Raw genomic sequence first — 21,729 nt, 5'->3', positions numbered from 1 at the left:
TCTCTTTACCACATCCCCAAACCATTCCTTCCTTTGCTTCAGCATCTGGCAACATCCTGTGCCACGGCTCAGTCACCCTCGCAGGGATCAAGTCCTTTGGGATGCAGAGCTGCAGTCCCTGCAGCCTGAGCTGCTGCCCATGGCCTCTTCTCTGGCCACTGCACACCTCTGCAAGCAGCCTGGATCCCTCTTCCTCACTCCTCCTGTTCAGCCGTTTGTGTTCCTTCCAGAGATGCCCTCAAGCTGGGAGCTGGCAGCTGCGGTGCTGCTCCCTTCTGCGCTGGGCAGCCCAGGCCGAGGAGCTCAGCCAGAGCCTGTGCTGCTCTCTGCCCTGCCCACACACCCTGCAAGCCCCAGGCAAGGCTCTCTCTCCTCTGCCTGCTGCCTGCATCCTCCTCTCCCAACAGCACCCACCCTCACCTCACCTGGGCAGCCCTGACCATGCTGGCACCTCCCTCAGGAGCCAGGCACCAGCACCCCACCCCTGATGGTCTTCAGACGTGCAAGGAGAAGCAAGAGAGAGCAAAGTTGGATGCCAGAAACATTTATTGTGGACAAAGAGGCAGGAGAGGTGGTCAGGGAGCTGGTGGGCAGGAGGCAGCAGGGCTGCTGGCAGAGGTTGCTGCCTTCAGAAGGCTCTTGTGCAGAGGCTCACTGTGCATGGGGGCAGTGGTGCTGGGCAGTGGTGTGGGGGCAGCGTGGGGCTGTGCCTAGCAGGGCCCGCAGGTGTCCCAGAGCTTCTTGGTGTAGCGAGGCAGCAGGCAAGGGCTGCAGGCAGGAGCAGCGTAGGGTCTGCCAAAGGTGCAGAGCCCCCCCGAGGCCTGGGTGGCGCCGGCGCCGTAGAGGCCCCCCAGCCCCAGGGAGCCCCCAAAGGCAGGGGCTCCGGAGGAGCCCACCACGGCTTGCTGGGGGAAGGAGCTGAGGATGGGGCCGGGGAAGGTGACGACGACAGGGGGCGGCTGGATGAAGGCCGTGGAGTCGGGGCACTGGCGGGCACACAGCTCGTTGCAGCTCTCAGCGATGGGCTGGGGCACGGCCACGCTGGTTCTGGGTGGGCACACGTCGGCCTTGGGTGGGCACAGGTCGTAGCAGGACATCTTGGGGCGGGTCAGACGCAGTTCTGCAAGAGGGCACAGATGGCAGTGCAGAGGCAGAGGGCAGAGCCCCAGCGGAGGGGCAGGGCTGCAGCAGCAGGCAGCAGCAGGCAGCAGCAGCAGGCAGCAGCAGGCAGCAGCGCTGGCACACTTACCCTGTTCCCCGAGGAGAAGGTGGCCAGAGCAGTGGATGGCAGCCAGTGGCACGGGCACAGCTTTTATAGGGGCCCTGCCATTGCTCAGCAGCAGCTGGGCCAGCCTGCAGAGGGGCCACTCCCTGCTGCCAAGGAGGACAGGGCTGCCCAGATCCTGCCCCTCTGCCTGACTCAGCTTCCCCTCCCCACAGCAGCACATTCCACTGCCAGCATTTCCTCTCCTTTCTGCTGTGTGGGCACAAGGGCAGCAGGCATCACCCCCAGCTCTGGCACCTCTGGGGACACCTCTGAGGTGGTGTCATCCTCCTCACCCCGAAGCACTGAGCACTTCCCCACTCAGACAACTCCTGGACAGGCTGCACAGCCCCAGGGCCCTCAGCCTTGCCTCCCAACTGAGCTGTTGCGGTGCCCTCCTCAGCACAGCTCCTTGCTGTGCCCTCTCCTATCTCCTCTTGCCTTCCTGTTTGGATCAATCCTCAGAAAGATCTTTCCCCAGTGAAAGGATTCTGTGCTGCTCTGTGTGCTGAGAGCCATCGGGCACCTGCCCTGCCATGGGGCTGTAGGGACCGCTGAGAGGGAATGGGAGGAGTGGGGCAGGGCTGGCAGAGGCTGTGCTGGAAGGCTCCCTATGGAACTGTGTGGTTGTGGTGTCAGGGAGGAGCAGGAGAGGTCTTTGTCGCCCAGCTTTGCAGAGGGGCATGGGCAAAGCCTGCAGGCAGAGGGAGGCTGCCTGCTGGAGTGGACAATGCTGGGCCCTCGGTGCTGAGCAGGCAGTGGGCAGAGGAGTGCCCTGGCTTGGTCCCTGGTGCTGGCTGGGAGCCAGCAGGGCTGGTGGCACTCAGGAGGTGGCAGCTGGCAAGAGCCCCGGGTGGGGCAGTGCCGGGGCTGGGCGAGCGGCTTGGGGCTGGGCAGGCAGCAGCGTCAGCAGCACAGCCCCGTGTCGGGCTGGGAGGAGGCAGGGGCTCGGCCAGCAAGAGCCTCCTGCCCCCAGCCTGGCAGCTCCTCCCCGTGCTGGCCGCCACAGCATAAAAGCTGTGCCCTGGCCGGCCACTGCCATCCACTGCTCCTGCCTGCCTCTGCTCAGCTCAAGGCTCGGTGAGTGCCCCTGGGGCTCCCTGTGCTGTGGCAGGGACCAGCCCGGGGCTTGGGCGGGCAGGGCTGCAGGAGTTTGGGCGGCACGGAGAATGAGCCCCCGGCCGGCACCCTGCAAGCCAGGCCCTGCACAGGCTCTCGGCGAGGGTTTGGTGTGCCCTGGCAGCGTGGAGAGAGGGCCCGGGGAGGGCTGCAGAGAGCAGGGCACTTGGGTGTCTTGCGGGCAGATGGCAAGGGGTGGGCACTGTGGGCAAGCAGTGGCACTGAGATCACCAGCTGCGGGCTGGCTCTGCGAGCCAAGAACCTGCTCTGCCCTGGGATCTGATCCTTGCTCCTGACTGCTCTGCTTTGTTCTGCGTCCTCCAGGCTCAGCTCTCACCCACAAAGATGTCCTGCTACGACCTGTGCCCACCCAAGGCCGCCGTGTGCCCACCCAAAACCAGCGTGGCCGTGCCCCAGCCCATCGCTGAGAGCTGCAACGAGCTGTGTGCCCGCCAGTGCCCCGACTCCACGGCCTTCATCCAGCCGCCCCCTGTCGTCGTCACCTTCCCCGGCCCCATCCTCAGCTCCTTCCCCCAGCAAGCCGTGGTGGGCTCCTCCGGAGCCCCTGCCTTTGGGGGCTCCCTGGGGCTGGGGGGCCTCTACGGCGCCAGCGCCACCCAGGGCTCGGGGGGGCTCTGCACCTTTGGCAGACCCTACGCTGCTCCTGCCTGCAGCCCTTGCCTGCTGCCTCGCTACACCAAGAAGCTCTGGGACACCTGCGGGCCCTGCTAGGCACTCGGCAGCCCCGGGTGGTGCCCGCAGCTCCAGAGGGCACTGGGACCAGCAGGAGATGCCCTTGAGAAGATCTCTCTCCTTGGCCCAGCTCCTGCCAAGCAGGGTCTCTGTCCTTTGTCCTCCATGGCTCTATGAATCTCTCCTGTTCCCTTGGGCACAATAAACTCTTCCTGCATGAAGCTTTTGTCTCCTTTCCTCCGTGTTTGAATTTGGATTCGAGTAGCTCTGGGCAGGGCAATCCTTGTCTAAGCCTCCCCTGGGGCATCTTGAGGCTGTTTCCTCTTGCCCTCGCTCCAAGTGCCAGCCCCTCCCCAGCTCAGCTCTGCTCTGAGGCCAGGCTGAGGTCTCTGGGGGTGCTCTACCTGGAGAAGAGAAGACTCCAAGGAGGCTCAGGTGATTTTTCCTCTCCTGTGCCCTTTTTCTGCTCTCAGCCTGTGCTTATCAGAGCTTTTCCCTGCAGTCAGCAGGGGCAGGGCTCAGCAGGGGCCTCACTTCATCAGTCCTCACTTCCACCCATTAAGCCTCCTCGATTTTCCAGTCCCTCCTGGTTCATGCCCCTCAGCGTTCTGTGCTCAGCCCAGGAGCCAGACTGCTCCCAGATCACCTCCCAGGCAGCTCCCAGATCAGCTCCCAGACAGCTCCCAGATCAGCTCTCAGACTGCTCCCAGATCAGCTCCCAGACAGCTCCCAGATCAGCTCCCAGACTGCTCCCAGATCAGCTCCCAGTGTCATTAATGCAACCAAATAATTAGAGCTCTTCCAAGCCTGGTCCTTGGGGAACCTGTGGAACAAACCCCTCCACTCCTCCAGCTGCCACACAAGAGGAGGCCCTGGCAGCAGAGCTGGCTCCAGGCACTCCTGACATGAGCCATGAGCTCACCCTGAGTACCCAGCCCAGCCACTGCTGCTTGCTGGCCTTAGCTGGGTGCTGAGAGCTGCCAGCAACCTCCTTATCTTGGGCTGGGCACTTGTCTGACAACACCCTGGGTGCTGCCTGGCACCTGCCTGCTGCTGCCTCGTGGAGAGGATCACAGCATGGCTCAGCTTGGAAGGGAGCTCAGAGCTCATCTGCCCCAACCTCCTGCCGTGCCCAGGGACACCTCTCAACCAGACTCAGCTCCTCATGGCTTTGAACAGCCCCAGGCAGGAGGCAGCCACAGCCTCCCTGGGCAGCCTGTGCCAGGCTCTCACCAGCCTGGTACTGAAGAACTTCCCAAGAGGTGAGCAGTGGAAAAGTTGGCAGTTGGAGCTGGGACAAGAAGAAATGGCCTCGAGTTGCCCCAGGGGAGGTTCAGGTTGGACATGAGGAACAATTTCTGCCCCTTGAAGGGTGTCCAGATCTGACCCAGGCTGCCCCAGGGCAGTGGTGGAGTCCCCATCCCTGGAGGGCTTTCAGAGCCCTGGAGATGTGGTGCTGAGGGCCACGGTTGAGCACCAGACTTGGTAGAGTTGGGGAATGGTTGAACTCAACGACCTGGAAGGTCCTTTCCATGACTCAGTGCCATGTCCAATCCATTTCGGGGGGGTACACACACACACCCCCCTCGAAATTCCCTGTCGAGATCAGACTTGTCCACGACGCTGACCGAGGGCTGAGCCCAGGCAGCTTCCACCTGCAGAGCTTTTCCTGGGCAGTTCCTCTGCCCTGCCAGGGAAATCCTGGGCGGTTTGTTGCTCATCTCCATTCACCTGACCCAGCTCAGAGACCCAGCCGCAGCCTCCCCGAGGCGAGGAGGCAGCGATTAAGGCAAAGAAAAGAAGAGGAAGCGCTTGGGGGTGGCTCATCAGATCCTCATCTTCACCTCCTTCGCCCATGGTTTGCTCTCCTCCTGCTGCTCCTTTGCAGGGCTGTGCTTTGGTGGAACTTCAGCACACAGCTTCCTCCCCTTGCCTTTGGAGCGCAGCTCGGGGCCCACCCCCAGCGCAGGGCCAAATTCAGGAGGAATCCCAGCGCTAAATTCGTGGTGAAAAAGCCCAGGGCCGAGTGCTGCAGGTCTGACAAGCAGGAGAGTGTGGTGGGCACAGCAGCGGCTCTGGAGCTTTTAGCTGAAGGCTGGGGGAGGCAAGGGGCTGGGGCCAGACTGTGCTCAGTGGTGCCCAGGGAATGACCAAAGGGCACAAAGTGGACCCCAGGAGGAGAAAGTTGTTTGGTGTGAGGCTGCTGGAGGCCTGGAGAAGGCTGCCCAGAGAGGTTGTGGAGAGATTCCAGCCCCCCCTGGGCACTGTGCTGCTGGGCAAGCCGCTGGGGGAGCCCTGCTGGAGCAGGAGGGCTGGGGGGGAATGATCTGCAGGGGTCAAAGCCCTGGAGCAGGCTGCCCAGAGAGGTTGTGGAGAGCTTCCAGCCCCCCCTGGGCACTGTGCTGCTGGGCAAGCTGCTGGGGGAGCCCTGCTGGAGCAGGAGGGCTGGGGGGGAATGATCTGCAGGGGGTCAAAGCCCTGGAGCAGGCTGCCCAGAGAGGTTGTGGAGAGCTTCCAGCCCCCCCTGGGCACTGTGCTGCTGGGCAAGCTGCTGGGGGTGCCCAGCAGGAGGGCTGTGGGGGATGATCTGCAGGGGTCTCTTCCCACCGCACCTCACTGGGATTCTGTGGCAGACTGGGTAGATAACTTCCTGAGCAGAGGCAGCTGAGCAGGGCTGTGCTGGGGCTCAGGCAGTGCCTTGTCCCCGCCGGGGGGCATCAAGTGCAGGGGGAAGGAGCCCTGAGGCCGGGCTGGGGCTGGCAAGGACACACGGAGAGGCAGGGGGTGGCTGCAGCATTGTTTTATTGCAAGGGCAGCAAAAGAGGCACTGGAGGCAGAGGAGTGGGGCAGAGGCAGGCAGCTTGTGCCTCCCTGCAGGCTTCCACAGAGGTCTTTAGGCAGAACTTCTCCAGGTGGGAGCAGGAAGTGCCCAGAGGGGCAGTGGCCAACACCTGGCTGGTGGCAGAGGCGAGGAAGAGGTGGAACAGAGGAGGAAGGACAGGAGGAGTGCAGCTGATGGAGATGCTGTAATTCCACTGTGTCAAGTGGAAGCCTTGGGTGCTCTGCCCCTTGCTGAGCAGTTCAGGGCAGGGTCAGCAGTGGGTCAGGGCTTTGCCAGGCATCCTTTGGCCAAGGGTCACTGCAGCAGGGTCTAGCAGGGCCCACAGCTCCCACGGCGGAGCCTGTTGAACCGGTAGGAGGAAGGGCTGCAGAGGCCAGAACCAAGGGATCTGCCATAGCCATACAGACCCCCAGAGCCATACAGACCCCCAGAGCCATACAGACCCCCAAAGCCCAGGGAAGAGCCTCCAGAGCCATACAGACCCCCAAAGCCCAGGGAAGAGCCTCCAGAGCCATACAGACCCCCAAAGCCCAGGGAAGAGCCTCCAGAGCCATACAGACCCCCAAAGCCCAGGGAGGAGCTCCCAGAGCCGTACAGACCTCTGTAGCCCAGGGAGGAGCTTCCAGAGCCATACAGACCCCCAAAGCCCAGGGAGGAGCTCCCAGAGCCATACAGACCCCCAAAGCCCAGGGAGGAGCTCCCAGAGCCATACAGACCCCCAAAGCCCAGGGAGGAGCCTCCAGAGGGCCCAAGGAAGGGAGCTCCAGAGGATCCCACGACAGAGCTCTGAGGGAAGGAGCTGAGGATGGGGCCAGGGAAGGTGACCACGACTGGAGGAGGCTGGATCAGGGCGCTGGAGTCAGGGCACTGCCGCACGCAGGGCTGGTTGCAGCTGTCAGCCAGGGGCTGGGGGCAGCTGATGCCAGAGGCAGGAGCGGAGCACAGGTCGTAGCAGGACATCTTGCAGCGGTGGAGGGCAGCCTGAAAGAGTTGGGTTTAGCATTATTGACACACAGAGGACACAGCTGCAGAGCCTGGCTGCAGAGCAGGGAGCTTTGGAGGACCCCAGTTCACCCCTGCCTGCCAGGAAGGGAAGCTGAGGCAGAGCAGCAGAAATGGTTTGCTGAGGAGCTTTGGTGACTCAGAGCATCAGCAAGGACTGACTGGGGACTGACTGCCAGAGGGCTGTTTAGGCAGAGTTTCATCACTCTTCCTCCTTCCCACTGCTCCCCTTTATGCTGAGCCCTGTCAGAGAAAGGATTAGAAGCCATTGCCTGCCCAGATTTGCTCTGGGAATGCTTTGCTGAGCCCATTACAGGGAATTGCTCAGCCCCAGCTTCCCGACACTCAATCAGGGCTCTGAGCTATTCCTGACCAGCTCAGCAACACAATGGTCTGAGGCTGGCCTCTGAAAGCTTCTGAAGAAGTCTCACCACAAATGATCTGCTCACACTGACATGAAACCCCCCAGGGCTTCACCTGGCAGCTCCTGGGATTCCCTTCAGGATTCCCTAACCCCTTTCAGCCTCTCTCTCTCTTTCCCTCTCTCTCTCTTCAATGAATTTCTTACAGAGCACTTCCAACACCTCTCAGTTCCTCTCTGTCTCACCCACTCCAAGCCAGAGCCTGATGCCTGGGGAAGCTCCTTGAGTGCTCTGCAATAAGCTGCAGGCAGTCCCAGAATGGTTTGGCTTGGAAGAGACCTTCAGGATCGACCCCAGCCATGGCCTAAGTCTGGCCCAAGCCTGGTGCTAAACCCCAGCCCTATAATGGGAGGTCCTTTTCTCAGCTCAGCATTTCCCTGTGAGCCCTGAGGATTCCAACTTTCCCATTTCCAGTGTCCCACAGAGAGAGAGAGGAGAGGAAGCCAGCTGGGATGAGTCCCCCACACTCCTGCAGCTAAGGATGAACTGGAACAGGCTGCCCAGAGAGGTGGGAGATGCCCCATGGCTGGCACCAGCCCAGCTCAGCTTGCTTGGGGCTCTGAGCAACCCGTTCCAGTTGGGAATGTCCCTGCTGGCTGCAGGGTGGGGTTGGACTGGATGACTTTGGAAGGTCATCATAGTATCATAGGATCAGTCAGGGTTGGAAGGGACCACAAGGCTCAGCCAGTTCCAACCCCCCTGCCATGGGCAGGGACACCCCACACTAGATCAGCCTGGCCACAGCCTCAGCCAGCCTGGGCTTAAACACCTCCAGGGACAGAGCCCCAACCACCTCCCTGCACAACCCATTCCAGGGCTTCACCACTCTCATGGGGAAGAACTTCCTACTCCCCTCCAGCCTGAATCTCCCCACCTCCAGCTTCATTCCATTCCCCCCAGTCCTATCACTGCCTGAGATCCTGAGCAGTCCCTCCCCAGCCTTCCTGGAGCCCCCTGCAGAGCCTGGAAGGCCACAATGAGGTCACCTCAGAGCCTTCTCTTCTGCAGACTGAACAGCCCCAACTCCTTCAGGCTGTCCTCACAGCAGAGCAGCTCCAGCCCTCTGCTCATCCTCCTGGCCCTGCTCTGGACACCTTCCAGCACCTCCACATCCCTCTTGTCCTAGGGGCTCCAGAGCTGGAGGCAGTACTCCAGGTGGGGTCTCCCCAGAGCTGAGCAGAGGGGGAGGATCACCTCCCTTGCCCTGCTGGCCACACTTCTGCTGCTGCAGCCTAGGCTCTGGTTGGCTTTCTGGGCTGCAAGTGCAGACTGAGAGCTCCTGCTGAGCTTCTCCTCCCCCAAGGAGGAGCAAGCACCCCCAAGCACCCCCAAGGCTCTCTCCTCAGGGCTGCTTTCCAGCCAGTGCCTGCCCAGCCTGGATTTGTGCCTGGGGTTGCCTCCACCCAGCTTCAGGACCCTGCCCTTGGTCTTGTTGAACCTCCTGAGTTTGGCTTGTGCCCAGCTCTGCAGCCTGCCCAGCTCCCTCTGGCTGGATCCCTTCCCTCCAGCCTGCCCAGCTCCCTCTGGCTGGATCCCTTCCCGCCAGCCTGCCCAGCTCCCTCTGGCTGGATCCCTTCCCTCCAGCCTGCCTAGCTTCCTCTGGCTGGATCCTTTCCCTCCAGCCTGTCCAGCTCCCTCTGGCTGGATCCCTTCCCTCCAGCCTGTCCATGTCCCTCTGGCTGGATCCCTTCCCTCCAGCCTGTCCATGTCCCTCTGGCTGGATCCCTTCCCTCCAGCCCATCTGCTGCACCACACAGCTTGGTGTCATAGGTCCTTTCCAACCTAGAGCCTTCTGCCTGAAATCTTCTGCCATACCAAGAGGCTTTGACAGCAAACAGCAGCCCTGAAGGCCTCCAAGAGCAGCTGCCCACAACACCTCAGATCCTGTCAGGGGAGAAGGTAAATCTCACCAAAGCTTTACCCACTGAGCCCCTAGTGGAAGCCCCAGTGCCAGGCCAGAGTGCAGAGCAAAAAGCTCTGCCAGCAGCTGCAGAGAGCAGGCAGAGACTCACCCAGATGTGCCGAGGAGAAGGAGCGAAGAGAAGATGTTGGAGGGGCCCTGAGCGCAGAGAGCTTTTATACAGCTCAGCTTGCCTGGGGGGGGAGAGGCTCACCCCGTGGGGGTGGATCCCATGTGTTGAGGCAGCACATTTTTGGGGATTGATAGCTCTGCAACGTGATGAAATTGGTTTGGGCTCCCTGTTTGTGCTCCCAGCCAGCGCCCCGAGCCAGGGGGTGGCATCAGCCCAGCTGCTGTCACCTGAGAGAGGGATGTGGAGCACGAGAGCATCTCTCACCCCAAACCTATGATTCATGGCAGGAGCAGCACCTCTCTGTCCTCCCTGGAGTTTCACCACACACAGACACTCTCATCCCTTCTGGAAACTCACTGAGCTCCTGCTGGAAGCTTTCTGAGCTCCTTCTGGAAGCTTTCTGAGCTCCTTCTGGAAGCTTTCTCAGCCCCTTCTGGAAGCTTTCTCAGCCCCTTCTGGAAGCTTTCTGAGCTCCTTCTGGAAGCTTTCTGAGCTCCTTCTGGAAGCTTTCTGAGCTCCTTCTGGAAGCTTTCTGAGCCCTTTCTGGAAGCTTTCTGAGCTCCTTCTGGAAGCTTTCTGAGCCCTTGCTGGAAGCTTTCTGAGCCCTTGCTGGAAGCTCTCTGAGCTCCTTCTGGAAGCTTTCTGAGCTGCTTCTGGAAGCTTTCTGAGCCCCTTCTGGAAACTTTCTGAGCCCTTTCTGGAAGCCTTCTGAGCCCTTGCTGGAAGTTCTCTGAGCTCCTACTGGAAGCTTTCTGAGCCCTTTCTGGAATCTTTCTGAGCTCCTTATTGAAGCTTTCTGAGCCCTTTCTGGAAGCTTTCTGAGCCCCTGCTGGAAGCTTTCTGAGCTCCTTCTGGAAGCTTTCTGAGCCCTCTCTGGAAGCTCTCTGAGCCCTTTCTGGAAGCTTTCTGAACCCCTGCTGGAAGCTTTCTGAGCTCCTTCTGGAAGCTTTCTGAGCTCCTTCTGGAAGCTTTCTGAGCCCCTGCTGGAAGCTCTCTGAGCCCTTTCTGGAAGCTTTCTGAGCCCCTGCTGGAAGCTTTCTGAGCTCCTTATTGAAGCTTTCTGAGCCCCTGCTGGAATGTTTCTGAGCCCCTTCTGGAAGCTTTCTGAGCCCTCTCTGGAAGCTTTCTGAGCTCCTGCTGGAAGCTTTCTGAACCCCTTCTGGAAGCTTTCTGAGCTTCTTCTGAAAGGTTTCTAAACCCTTTCTGCTTCTGGAATGTTTCTGAGCCCCTTCTGGAAGCTTTCTGAGCCCTCTCTGGAAGCTTTCTGAGCTCCTTCTGGAAGGTTTCTAAACCCCTTCTGGTTCTGGAAGCTTTCTAAACCCCTTCTGGAAGATTTCTGAGCCCCTTCTGGAAGCTTTCTGAGCTCCTTCTGGAAGCTTTTTTAGACAGTCCCCAAACAAACACCCAAGAAGTGGTGGTCAGGTTTCCAGAGAGCAGCTGAGAGCCTACCTGGGAATACTCAAACCTCTCTCAGCTTTCAGAGGATTCCTCTTCCTGAAGTATCCTTGGATTCCTAACTTGCTCCACAGCCCCTGACCCTGGTCTACAACTGACCACAGAACCATGGAATGGGTTGGAAGGGACCCCAAAGACCATCCAGTTCCAACCCCCCTCCCCCCACTGCCATGGGCACCTTCCCAAAGCAGCTTTAACCCCACCAGTGAGTCCTGGTGGTTCCTTATGAGCCAGCAGTGAGCACTTGCAGCCCAGAGAGCAAATCACATCCTGGGCTGCAGCAAGAGAAGTGTGGCCAGCAGGTCAAAGGAGGAGATTCTGCCCCTCTGCTCCACTCTGCTGAGCCCACAGCTGGAGCTCTGTGTCCAGCTCTGGAGCCTCTGTGCCAGGAAGGATCTGGAGGGGCTGGAAGGTGTCCAGAGGAGGACCACGAGGAGAAGCAGAGGGCTGGAGCTGCTCTGCTGTGAGGACAGCCTGAGGGAGTTGGGGTTGTGCAGGCTGGAGAGGAGAAGGCTCCCAGGAGAGCTTCTGGTGGCCTTCCAGGATCTGCAGGGGGCTGCAAGGAAGCTGGGGAGGGACTTTGGAGGGTGTCAGGGAGGGAGAGGACTGGGGGGGATGGAGCAAAACTAGAAGTGGGGAGATGGAGATTGGCTGTGAGGAAGAAGTTGTTGCCCAGGAGGGTGGTGAGAGCCTGGCCCAGGCTGCCCAGGGGGGTGGTGGAAGCCTCAGCCCTGGAGGTGTTTGCAGCCAGGCTGGAGGTGGCTGTGAGCAACCTGCTGTGGTGTGAGGTGTCCCTGGGCATGGCAGGGGGGTTGGAGCTGGCTGAGCCTTGGGGGTCCCCTCCAACCCTGACAATTCTGTGGTTCTATGGCTCCACAGCCAAGGAGGTTTGGACTTCCACCCCCACTTCTGAGGCCACTTAGCTGAACCCTTTCAGCCCTCTGGGAATTTCTCCTCCTGACTCCTGCCCTGACTTCCCACCTTGCTGCTGCTCCTGGCCCTTTTCCACCTTGCCTGGGGTAAAACTGGAGTCAAAACTGCTCAGAATGCTTCCTTCCACCAGCCCAGGTTGACTCAAGGCCTCATCCAGCCAACACCTCCAGGGAGGGGGCAGCCACAGCCCCCCCTGGGCAGCCTGTTCCAGTGTCTCACTCTCAGGGATTCCTTCCTCATCTCCAGTCTCAACCTGTCCCCTCCTCAAGCTTCAACCCATTGCCTCTCATCCCACCACAAGAAGACCTTGCAAGCAGTCCCTTACAGGACCATCTTTCAGCAGAGGCCAATTAAGCCTTGGGAGTGCACTGGGAAAGGTCACTGCTGGCTTCTGCTGAGGTTCCTCTCCCTGTTTGGGCCGTTGCTGCCACACACTCTCATTATGCTGCTTACCACCACAATTACCACTGCAATTATCCCTCAGAACACAGATTACTGCCCAATTATGAGCTTCCCCAAAGCTGCAGACACATCCAGAGCTCCCCTGACCTCCTGCAGGGAGCAGAAGCCTCCCAGAGCTTTCACAAGGACATTCCAAGGGATTTCTGCATCCCTCAGGAGCCTCCATCAGCAGCTGCTGTGTCACAGCTGGGCCTGGATGGGTGCACCCCACCATTAGGAGAGGTTGGTCACCTCGAGGGAGGGATGCTAAAGGTCACCTGGCCCTGTCCTGGGAGCACTTCCTGGCTTTTAACACCCCTGGGACCTTCTTTTCATTGACTTTCATTGGAGTTTGGGTTTCAAGCACACATTGGTCCCAAAGCAGACAGCAACCACTGGCCAAGAGAAGCCCCTCCAGGCTGCAGTGGGGTCTGTCCTCATCCTGGCAGGGCTGGAATCCCTTTCAGTAGCCACAGAAACATAGCAGCATGGAGTGGTTCAGGTTGGAAGGGAGCTCAGGGATCATCTCCTCCAACCCCCTGCCATGCCCAGGGCCACCTCTCAGCCAGACTCAGCTGCTCAGGATCTCTTCCAGCCTGGCCTTGAACACCCCCAGGCAGCAGCAGAGAGGATTTGGCTTCCCAGGTCCTGGCTCCACCTTTTAGTGTCAATCTTTGAGGTATCTTCTGGCCTGGCCAGACTCAGCTCTTCCTAACCTTCCTTCTTTGCACCAAACAACCTCCCCCTGGCATAGCTGCACCCAGAGTGGTGGAGCAGAGCCCAGAGAGCTCCCTCAGAAGCAGGGGTTCACAGAACCTCAGCGTGGCTCAGGGTGGAAGGGAGCTCAGAGCTCATCTCCTACAACTCTCTGCCCTGCCCAGGGACACCTTTCAACCAGACTCAGCTGCTGAGGGCCTCATCCAGCCTGGCCTTGAACACCCCCAGGCAAGAGGCAGCCACAGCCTCCCTGGGCAGCCTGTGCCACAGCCTCCCCACCCTGGGACTGCAGAACTTCTTCCTCAGCTCCACTCTCACCCTGCTCTGCCTCAGCTCCAAACCATCTCCCCTTGGCCTGGCTCAGACACCCTCATGAAAAATCCTTCTGCAGCCTTCAGGTCCTGGCAGGCAGCTCTGAGGTCCCCGTGGAGCCTTCTCCTCTCCATGCTGCTCACTCCCAGCTCCCTCAGCCTGTCCTCAGCAGAGCTAAGACCCTCAGAGCAGAGCCACCTGAGACCCTCAGACGAGAGCCACCTGAGAGAAGGGAAGAGGTGGGGACTGTGGGCAAGGGGCTGGCTCTGAGATCTCCTTCTGCTCTGCCCAGGGATCTGATCCTTGCTCCTGACTGCTCTGCTTTGTTCTGCGTCCTCCAGGCTCAGCTCTCTGTCTCCAGTGCCTCTTTTGCTGCCCTTGCAATAAAACAATGCTGCAGCCACCCCCTGCCTCTCCGTGTGTCCTTGCCAGCCCCAGACCGGCCTCAGGGCTCCTTCCCCCTGCACTCGCTGCCACCTGGCCGGGACAGTGTACTGCCTGAGCCCCAGCACAGCCCTGATCAGCTGTCTCTGGGGAACCCCCCAGCCCTGGCACCTCTTCCCACACAGTCTCCTGGTCTCCAGCTCTGAGGGCCCTGCCCAAAACTGCTCAGCTGCCCTGCACGCAGGACAAGCAGCCCGGGGGACACTGCACAGCTGCAGACTCCCTGGACAGGAGCAGAGCTGCCCCAGGGGCTTGCAGCCAGACAGGGCCAAGAGCTGCCAAGGCTCCTGCCACTTGCTGCCTGCACAGCTCCGCTGAAGGCTCTGCAAGGGAAGGCAGAGGGCAGAGGTTGTGGCCACCTGAGCTACCCCTTCTCAATTGCTTTTTCTTCCTCTTCCCAAACTCATTTCCTTTCCTCCTCTTCTACTCTTTCCACTTCACTTTTCATTCCTTTTCTTCACCTTCTTCCCCTCCAATTTCCCTTCCTCTTCCTTCTCCCCTTTTTATGTCTCCGTCCTCTTCTCTTTCATCTCCTCCTTCCTCTTCTCCCTTCATTATCCTTTCTTTACCACCTCTTCCTTCACTTCCCCTTCACTTTCTCTGCTTCTTCTGATTCTTTTTCCACTCTCTTTTAATTTTCTTCTACCTCATCTCATTTGCACTGCCCCCCCCAATTTTTTGTCCCTTTCCATTCCCCTTATCCATTCTGTTCATTCATTTCTTTCAGTGTTCTTTACCTACAAATTGGTTTTCCCTTCCCCCTTTCCCTAATTCTTCTCCTCCATTATCCCTTTCAATTTTCTTCATCCCTATCCCATTCCTCTCCTCTTTGCCTTCATAATCCCTTTTCCACGTTGTTTCCTTTTTTCTCTCTCTTTACCACATCCCCAAACCATTCCTTCCTTTGCTTCAGCATCTGGCAACATCCTGTGCCACTGCTCAGTCACCCTCGCAGGGATCAAGTCCTTTGGGATGCTGAGCTGCAGTCCCTGCAGCCTGAGCTGCTGCCCATGGCCTCTTCTCTGGCCACTGCACACCTCTGCAAGCAGCCTGGATCCCTCTTCCTCACTCCTCCTGTTCAGCCGTTTGTGTTCCTTCCAGAGATGCCCTCAAGCTGGGAGCTGGCAGCTGCGGTGCTGCTCCCTTCTGCGCTGAGCAGCCCAGGCCGAGGAGCTCAGCCAGAGCCTGTGCTGCTCTCTGCCCTGCCCACACACCCTGCGAGCACCAGGCAATGCTCTCTCTCCTCTGCCTGCTGCCTGCATCCTCCTCTCCCAACAGCACCCACCCTCACCTCACCTGGCCAGCCCTGACCATGCTGGCACCTCCCTCAGGAGCCTGGCACCAGCACCCCACCCCTGATGGTCTTCAGACGTGCAAGGAGAAGCAAGAGAGAGCAAAGTTGGATGCCAGAAACATTTATTGAGGACAAAGAGGCAGGAGAGGTGGTCAGGGAGCTGGTGGGCAGGAGGCAGCAGGGCTGCTGGCAGAGGTTGCTGCCTTCAGAAGGCTCTTGTGCAGAGGCTCACTGTGCATGGGGGCAGTGGTGCTGGGCAGTGGTGTGGGGGCAGCGTGGGGCTGTGCCTAGCAGGGCCCACAGGTGTCCCAGAGCTTCTTGGTGTAGCGAGGCAGCAGGCAAGGGCTGCAGGCAGGAGCAGCGTAGGGTCTGCCAAAGGTGCAGAGCCCCCCCGAGCCCTGGGTGGCGCCGGCGCCGTAGAGGCCCCCCAGCCCCAGGGAGCCCCCAAAGGCAGGGGCTCCGGAGGAGCCCACCACGGCTTGCTGGGGGAAGGAGCTGAGGATGGGGCCGGGGAAGGTGACGACGACAGGGGGCGGCTGGATGAAGGCCGTGGAGTCGGGGCACTGGCGGGCACACAGCTCGTTGCAGCTCTCAGCGATGGGCTGGGGCACGGCCACGCTGGTTCTGGGTGGGCACACGTCGACTTTGGGTGGGCACAGGTCGTAGCAGGACATCTTGGGGCGGGTCAGACGCAGCTCTGCAAGAGGGCACAGATGGCAGTGCAGAGGCAGAGGGCAGAGCCCCAGCGGAGGGGCAGGGCTGCAGCAGCAGGCAGCAGCAGGCAGCAGCAGGCAGCAGCGCTGGCACACTTACCCTGTTCCCCAAGGAGAAGGTGGCCAGAGCAGTGGATGGCAGCCAGTGGCACGGGCACAGCTTTTATAGGGGCCCTGCCATTGCTCAGCAGCAGCTGGGCCAGCCTGCAGAGGGGCCACTCCCTGCTGCCAAGGAGGACAGCGCTGCCCAGACCCTGCCCCTCTGCCTGACTCAGCTTCCCCTCCCCACAGCAGCACATTCCACTGCCAGCATTTCCTCTGCTTTCTGCTGTGTGGGCACAAGGGCAGCAGACATCACCCCCAGCTCAGGTGCCTCTGGGGACACGTCTGAGGTGGTGTCATACTCCTCACCCCAGAAGCACTGAGCACTTCCCCACTCAGACAACTCCTGGACGGGCTGCACATCCCCAGGGACCTCAGCCTTGCATCCCAACAGAGCTGTTTATGTGCCCTCCTCAGCACAGCTCCTTGCAGTACCCTCTCCTATCTCCTCTTGCCTTCCACTTTGGATCAATCCTCAGAAAGATCCTTCCAAGGTGAAAGGATTCTGTGCTGCTCTGTGTGCTGAGAGCCATCGGGCACCTGCCCTGCCATGGGGCTGTAGGGAACGTTGAAAGGGGATTGCAGACATGTGGCAGGGCTGTCAGAGGCTGTGCTGGAAGGCTCCCTATGGAACTGTGTGGTTGTGGTGGCAGGGAGGAGCAGGAGAGGTCTTTGTCGCCCAGCTTTGCAGAGGGGCATGGGCAAAGCCTGCAGGCAGAGGGAGGCTGCCTGCTGGAGTGGGCAATGCTGGGCCCTCGGTGCTGAGCAGGCAGTGGGCAGAGGAGTGCCCTGGCTTGGTCCCTGGTGCTGGCTGGGAGCCAGCAGGGCTGGTGGCACTCAGGAGGTGGCAGCTGGCAAGAGCCCCGGGTGGGGCAGTGCCGGGGCTGGGCGAGCGGCTTGGGGCTGGGCAGGCAGCGGCGTCAGCAGCACAGCCCCGTGTCGGGCTGGGAGGAGGCAGGGGCTCGGCCAGCAAGAGCCTCCTGCCCCCAGCCTGGCAGCTCCTCCCCGTGCTGGCCACCACAGCATAAAAGCTGTGCCCTGGCCGGCCACTGCCATCCACTGCTCCTGCCTGCCTCTGCTCAGCTCAAGGCTCGGTGAGTGCCCCTGGGGCTCCCTGTGCTGTGGCAGGGACCAGCCCGGGGCTTGCCCGGGCAGGCCTGCAGGAGGTTGGGCGGCACGGAGAATGAGCCCCCGGCCGGCACCCTGCAAGCCAGGCCCTGCACAGGCTCTCGGGGAGGGCTTGGTGTGCCCTGGCAGCGTGGAGAGAGGGCCCGGGGAGAGCTGCAGAGAGCAGGGCACTTGGGTGTCTTGCGGGCAGAAGGGCAAGGGGTGGGCACTGTGGGCAAGGGGCTGGCTCTGAGCTCTCCATCTGCTCCTCTCTGGCATCTGATCCCTGCTCCTGACTGCTCTGCTTTGTTCTGCGTCCTCCAGGCTCAGCTCTCGCCCACAACGATGTCCTGCTACGACCTGTGCCCACCCAAGGCCACCGTGTGCCCACCCAGAACCAGCGTGGCCGTGCCCCAGCCCATCGCTGAGAGCTGCAACGAGCTGTGTGCCCGCCAGTGCCCCGACTCCACGGCCTTCATCCAGCCGCCCCCTGTCGTCGTCACCTTCCCCGGCCCCATCCTCAGCTCCTTCCCCCAGCAAGCCGTGGTGGGCTCCTCCGGAGCCCCTGCCTTTGGGGGCTCCCTGGGGCTGGGGGGCCTCTACGGCGCCGGCGCCACCCAGGCCTCGGGGGGGCTCTGCACCTTTGGCAGACCCTACGCTGCTCCTGCCTGCAGCCCTTGCCTGCTGCCTCGCTACACCAAGAAGCTCTGGGACACCTGCGGGCCCTGCTAGGCACAGCCCCAGCTGCCTCAGCTCCTCGCCCACTGCTCCGCTTCCCCCTTCAGCTCCTTGCTCCTCTCCTCCTGCCTCCTCACCCTGACCACAGCCTCCACTCCTCCAGGCCTCCTCCGCACACTTGCTGCTCCCTGCAGCAGCCACAGCTGACACAAAGCTGCCCGAAGAGCTCTCTGCAAGCCTGCAGGGAGGCACAAGCTGCCTGCCTCTGCCCCACTCCTCTGCCTCCAGTGCCTCTTTTGCTGCCCTTGTAATAAAACAATGCTGCAGCCACCCCCTGCCTCTCCGTGTGTCCTTGCCAGCCCCAGCCCGGCCTCAGGGCTCCTTCCCCCTGCACTTGCTGTGCCCCCTGGCCGGGACAGGGCACTGCCTGAGCCCCAGCAAAGCCCTGATCAGCTGTCTCTGGGGCTTCCCTCAGACCTGGCACCTCTGCTCACACAGCCTCCTGGTCCTCAGCTCTGAGGGCCCTACCCAAAGCTGCTCAGTTGCCCTGCATGCAGGACAAGCAGCCCGGGGGACACTGCACAGCTGCAGCCTCCCTGGACAGGAGCAGAGCTGCCCCAGGGGCTTGCAGCCAGACAGGGCCAAGAGCTGCCAAGGCTCCTGCCCCTCGCTGCCTGCACAGCTCTGCTGAAGGCTGTGCAAGGGAAGGCAGAGGGCAGAGGTTGTGGCCACCTGCACTACCCCTTCTCAATTGCTTTTTCTTCCTCTTCCCCACCTCAATTCCTTTCCTTCTCTTCTTGTCCTTCCACTTCACTTTTCATTCCTTTTCCTCACCTTCCTCCCCTTCAATTTTCCTTCCTCTTTCTTCTCCCCTTTTTTCCTATCCAATTTCCCATTCTCCTTTGCTTTTCCTTTCTTCATCTTCCTCTTCTACTTCTCTTTCAACGCCTCCTTCCTCTTCGCCCTTTATGTACCTTTTCGTTTTCACTTCCCCCTCACTTTCTCTCCCTCATTGACATATTTTTCCTTTTTCATCTCATTTTCTTCTGCCTCTTCTCAATTCCATTGCCTCCCCTCTTCTTTTTCCCCCTTTTCCTTCCCCTTATCCATTCTGTTCATTCATTTCTTTCAATGTTCTTCACCTACAAATTTGCTTCCCCTTCCCCCTTTCCCTAATTCTTGCCCTCCATTATCCCTTTCCATTTTCTTCATTCCTATCCCATTCCTCTCCTCTTTGCCTTCATAATTTCTCTTCCACATCTTTTCATAGTTTCATAGTTTCATTCAGGGTTGGAAGGGACCACAAGGATCATCTAGTTCCAACCCCCCTGCCATGGGCAGGGACACCCCACACTAGATCAGGCTGGCCAGAGCCTCATCCAGCCTGCTCTTAAACACTCCCAGGGACGGGGCCTCGACCACCTCCCTGGACAACCCATTCCAGGGTTTCACCACTCTCATGGTGAAGAACCTCCTCCTCACATCCAGCCTGAATCTCCCCACCTCCAGCTTCACTCCATTCCCCCTAGTCCTATCACTACCTGATATCCTGAGAAGTCCTTCCCCTGCCTTCCTGTAGGCCCCCTTCAGATACTGGAAGGCGACAATTAGGTCACCTGGGAGCCTTCTCTTCTGCAGACTGAACAGCCCCAACTCCTTCAGTCTGTCCTCATAGGAGAGGTGCTCCAGCCCTCTGATCATCCTCGTGGCCCTTCTCTGGACACGTTCCAGCACCTCCACATCCCTCTTGTAATAGGGGCTCCAGAACTGGACACAGTACTCCAGGTGGGGTCTCACCAGGGCTGAGTAGAGGGGGAGGATCACCTCCCTCGACCTGCTAGCCACACTTCTCCTGATGCAGCCCAGGATCTGATTGGCTTTGCGGGCTGCAAGCGCACACTGAGAGCTCATGTTGAGCTTTTTGTCCACCAGCACCCCCAAGTCTCTCTCCTCAGGGCTATCCTCCAGCCAGTCACTGCCCAGCCTGTATTTGTGCCTGGGATTGCCTCGACCCAGATGCAGGACCCTGCACTTGCTCTTATTGAACTTCATGAGGTTGGCCTGTGCCCACCTCTCCAGCCTGTCAAGGTCCCTCTGGATGGCCTCCCTTCCCTCCAGCGTGTCTGCTGCACCACACAGCTTGGTGTCATCAGCAAACTTGCTGAGGGTGCACTCAATGCCACTGTCCATGTCCCCCACAAAGATGTTGAATAAGATAGGTCCCAGGACTGATCCCTGAGGGACTCCATTTGTCACTGGCCTCCACTGGGACATGGAGCCATTGACAGCCACTCTTTGGGTGCGGCCATCAAGCCAGTTCCTTATCCATCTAGTGGTCCACCAATCAAACCCATGTGTCACCAGTTTGGAGACGAGGATGTGGTGCGGGACAGTGTCGAAGGCTTTGCTCAGGTCCAGGTAAACGACATCAGTTGCTCGCCCCTCATCTATTAATTTTGTCACCTGCTCATAGAAGGCAACCAGGTTGGTCAGGCAGGATTTGCCCTTGGCAAAGCCATGCTGACTGTTCCCAATCACCTCTTCACTATTCTTTTTTCTCTCTCTCTACCACAGTCCCAAACCTTTCCTTCCTTTTTTTCAGGCTCTGGCAACCACCTGTGCCACTGCTCAGTCAGCCTCGCAGGGATCAAGTCCTTTGGGATGCTGACCTGCAGTCCCTGCAGCCTGAGCTCCTACCCATGGCCTCTACTCTGGGCACTGCACACCTCTGCAAGCAGCCTGGCTCCCTCTTCCTTACTCCTCCTCCTCTTCAGCCCTTTGTGCTCCTTCCAGAGATGTCCTCAAACTCCTCCTGGCCGACAGCAACAGTCCCAGATGCTGGGCCTCTTCCCAGGGAGATTCTCCCTCTGCCTCCATGCCCTGCGTGGCCTTGGCTGAAGCCTCTGCAGCAGCTCCGCATCTGCGCTGCGAGCTCAGCACTGGACAGAGCCTCCCGGCTGGGAGCTGGCAGCTGCGCTGCTGCTCCCTTCTGCGCTGAGCAGCCCAGGCCGAGGAGCTCAGCCAGAGCCTGTGCTGCTCTCTGCCCTGCCCACACACCCTGCGAGCCCCAGGCAAGGCTCTCCCTCCTCTGCCTGCTGCCTGCATCCTCCTCTCCCAACAGCACCCACCCTCACCTCACCTGGACAGCCCTGACCCTGCTGTCACATACCTCAGAAGCCAGGCAACTGCCCCCCATCCCCTGATGGTCTTCGGACTTGCAAGGAGGAGCAAGAGAGAGCAAAGTCGGATGCCAGAAACATTTATTGAGGACAAAGAGGCAGGAGAGGTGGTCAGGGAGCTGGTGGGCAGGAGGCAGCAGGGCTGCTGGCAGAGGTTGTTGCCTTCAGAAGGCTCTTGTGCAGAGGCTCACTGTGCATGGGGGCAGTGGTGCTGGGCAGTGGTGTGGGGGCAGCGTGGGGCTGTGCCTAGCAGGGCCCGCAGGTGTCCCAGAGCTTCTTGGTGTAGCGAGGCAGCAGGCAAGGGCTGCAGGCAGGAGCAGCGTAGGGTCTGCCAAAGGTGCAGAGCCCCCCCGAGCCCTGGGTGGCGCCGGCGCCGTAGAGGCCCCCCAGCCCCAGGGAGCCCCCAAAGGCAGGGGCTCCGGAGGAGCCCACCACGGCTTGCTGGGGGAAGGAGCTGAGGATGGGGCCGGGGAAGGTGACGACGACAGGGGGCGGCTGGATGAAGGCCGTGGAGTCGGGGCACTGGCGGGCACACAGCTCGTTGCAGCTCTCAGCGATGGGCTGGGGCACGGCCACGCTGGTTCTGGGTGGGCACACGTCGGCCTTGGGTGGGCACAGGTCGTAGCAGGACATCTTGGGGCGGGTTAGACGCAGCTCTGCAAGAGGGCACAGATGGCAGTGCAGAGGCAGAGGGCAGAGCCCCAGCGGAGGGGCAGGGCTGCAGCAGCAGGCAGCAGCAGCAGCAGCAGCGCTGGCACACTTACCCTGTTCCCCGAGGAGAAGGTGGCCAGAGCAGTGGATGGCAGCCAGTGGTACGGGCAGAGCTTTTATAGGGGCCCTGCCATTGCTCAGCAGCAGCTGGGCCAGCCTGCAGAGGGGCCACTCCCTGCTGCCAAGGAGGACAGCGCTGCCCAGACCCTGCCCCTCTGCCTGACTCAGCTTCCCCTCCCCACAGCAGCACATTCCACTGCCAGCATTT

The 21,729-nt window shown here is 60.3% G+C and overlaps 6 protein-coding genes across 6 annotated transcripts; 2 read left to right on the top strand and 4 right to left on the bottom strand.

The window, feature by feature from the left end:
• Window positions 1-528: 528 nt before the first annotated feature.
• On the bottom strand, window positions 529-1,322 carry LOC137457181 (scale keratin-like). The gene is made up of 2 exons (XM_068169003.1): window positions 1,250-1,322; window positions 529-1,120 (listed from the first exon to the last, which is right to left on the bottom strand). Exon 2 carries the CDS (start codon window positions 1,095-1,097, stop codon window positions 711-713), a length of 387 nt encoding a protein of 128 aa, XP_068025104.1. The 5' UTR covers window positions 1,098-1,120; window positions 1,250-1,322; the 3' UTR covers window positions 529-710.
• Window positions 1,323-2,240: 918 nt separating this feature from the next.
• LOC137457210 (scale keratin-like) lies at window positions 2,241-3,297 on the top strand. The gene is made up of 2 exons (XM_068169038.1): window positions 2,241-2,344; window positions 2,708-3,297. The coding sequence occupies exon 2, from the start codon at window positions 2,729-2,731 to the stop codon at window positions 3,113-3,115; it is 387 nt and encodes a 128-aa protein (XP_068025139.1). The 5' UTR covers window positions 2,241-2,344; window positions 2,708-2,728; the 3' UTR covers window positions 3,116-3,297.
• Window positions 3,298-5,860: 2,563 nt separating this feature from the next.
• Window positions 5,861-9,461, bottom strand: LOC137457219 (scale keratin-like). Its single transcript, XM_068169049.1, has 2 exons — window positions 9,355-9,461; window positions 5,861-6,899 (listed from the first exon to the last, which is right to left on the bottom strand). The coding sequence occupies exon 2, from the start codon at window positions 6,876-6,878 to the stop codon at window positions 6,228-6,230; it is 651 nt and encodes a 216-aa protein (XP_068025150.1). The 5' UTR covers window positions 6,879-6,899; window positions 9,355-9,461; the 3' UTR covers window positions 5,861-6,227.
• A 5,615-nt stretch (window positions 9,462-15,076) lies between these two features.
• LOC137457201 (scale keratin-like) lies at window positions 15,077-15,815 on the bottom strand. The gene is made up of 2 exons (XM_068169024.1): window positions 15,785-15,815; window positions 15,077-15,668 (listed from the first exon to the last, which is right to left on the bottom strand). Exon 2 carries the CDS (start codon window positions 15,643-15,645, stop codon window positions 15,259-15,261), a length of 387 nt encoding a protein of 128 aa, XP_068025125.1. The 5' UTR covers window positions 15,646-15,668; window positions 15,785-15,815; the 3' UTR covers window positions 15,077-15,258.
• A 968-nt stretch (window positions 15,816-16,783) lies between these two features.
• On the top strand, window positions 16,784-17,901 carry LOC137457183 (scale keratin-like). The gene is made up of 2 exons (XM_068169005.1): window positions 16,784-16,880; window positions 17,218-17,901. The coding sequence occupies exon 2, from the start codon at window positions 17,239-17,241 to the stop codon at window positions 17,623-17,625; it is 387 nt and encodes a 128-aa protein (XP_068025106.1). The 5' UTR covers window positions 16,784-16,880; window positions 17,218-17,238; the 3' UTR covers window positions 17,626-17,901.
• Window positions 17,902-20,814: 2,913 nt separating this feature from the next.
• LOC137457191 (scale keratin-like) lies at window positions 20,815-21,543 on the bottom strand. The gene is made up of 2 exons (XM_068169015.1): window positions 21,515-21,543; window positions 20,815-21,406 (listed from the first exon to the last, which is right to left on the bottom strand). The coding sequence occupies exon 2, from the start codon at window positions 21,381-21,383 to the stop codon at window positions 20,997-20,999; it is 387 nt and encodes a 128-aa protein (XP_068025116.1). The 5' UTR covers window positions 21,384-21,406; window positions 21,515-21,543; the 3' UTR covers window positions 20,815-20,996.
• Window positions 21,544-21,729: the final 186 nt, after the last annotated feature.

The sequence above is a fragment of the Melanerpes formicivorus genome, unplaced genomic scaffold (genome assembly GCF_026170545.1).
Source record: "Melanerpes formicivorus ecotype bairdi unplaced genomic scaffold, bMelFor1.0.p_v2 SCAF_164, whole genome shotgun sequence".
Lineage (NCBI taxonomy): Eukaryota > Metazoa > Chordata > Aves > Piciformes > Picidae > Melanerpes > Melanerpes formicivorus.
This window is presented reverse-complemented; position numbering and strand designations above follow the sequence as displayed.

What these genes read in the sequence shown, in the direction of transcription:
- LOC137457219 (XM_068169049.1), bottom strand. Translation starts at nt 6,878, where the DNA reads ATGTCCTGCTACGACCTGTGCTCCGCTCCTGCCTCTGGCATCAGCTGC.
- LOC137457183 (XM_068169005.1), top strand. Translation starts at nt 17,239, where the DNA reads ATGTCCTGCTACGACCTGTGCCCACCCAAGGCCACCGTGTGCCCACCC.
- LOC137457201 (XM_068169024.1), bottom strand. Translation starts at nt 15,645, where the DNA reads ATGTCCTGCTACGACCTGTGCCCACCCAAAGTCGACGTGTGCCCACCC.
- LOC137457210 (XM_068169038.1), top strand. Translation starts at nt 2,729, where the DNA reads ATGTCCTGCTACGACCTGTGCCCACCCAAGGCCGCCGTGTGCCCACCC.
- LOC137457191 (XM_068169015.1), bottom strand. Translation starts at nt 21,383, where the DNA reads ATGTCCTGCTACGACCTGTGCCCACCCAAGGCCGACGTGTGCCCACCC.
- LOC137457181 (XM_068169003.1), bottom strand. Translation starts at nt 1,097, where the DNA reads ATGTCCTGCTACGACCTGTGCCCACCCAAGGCCGACGTGTGCCCACCC.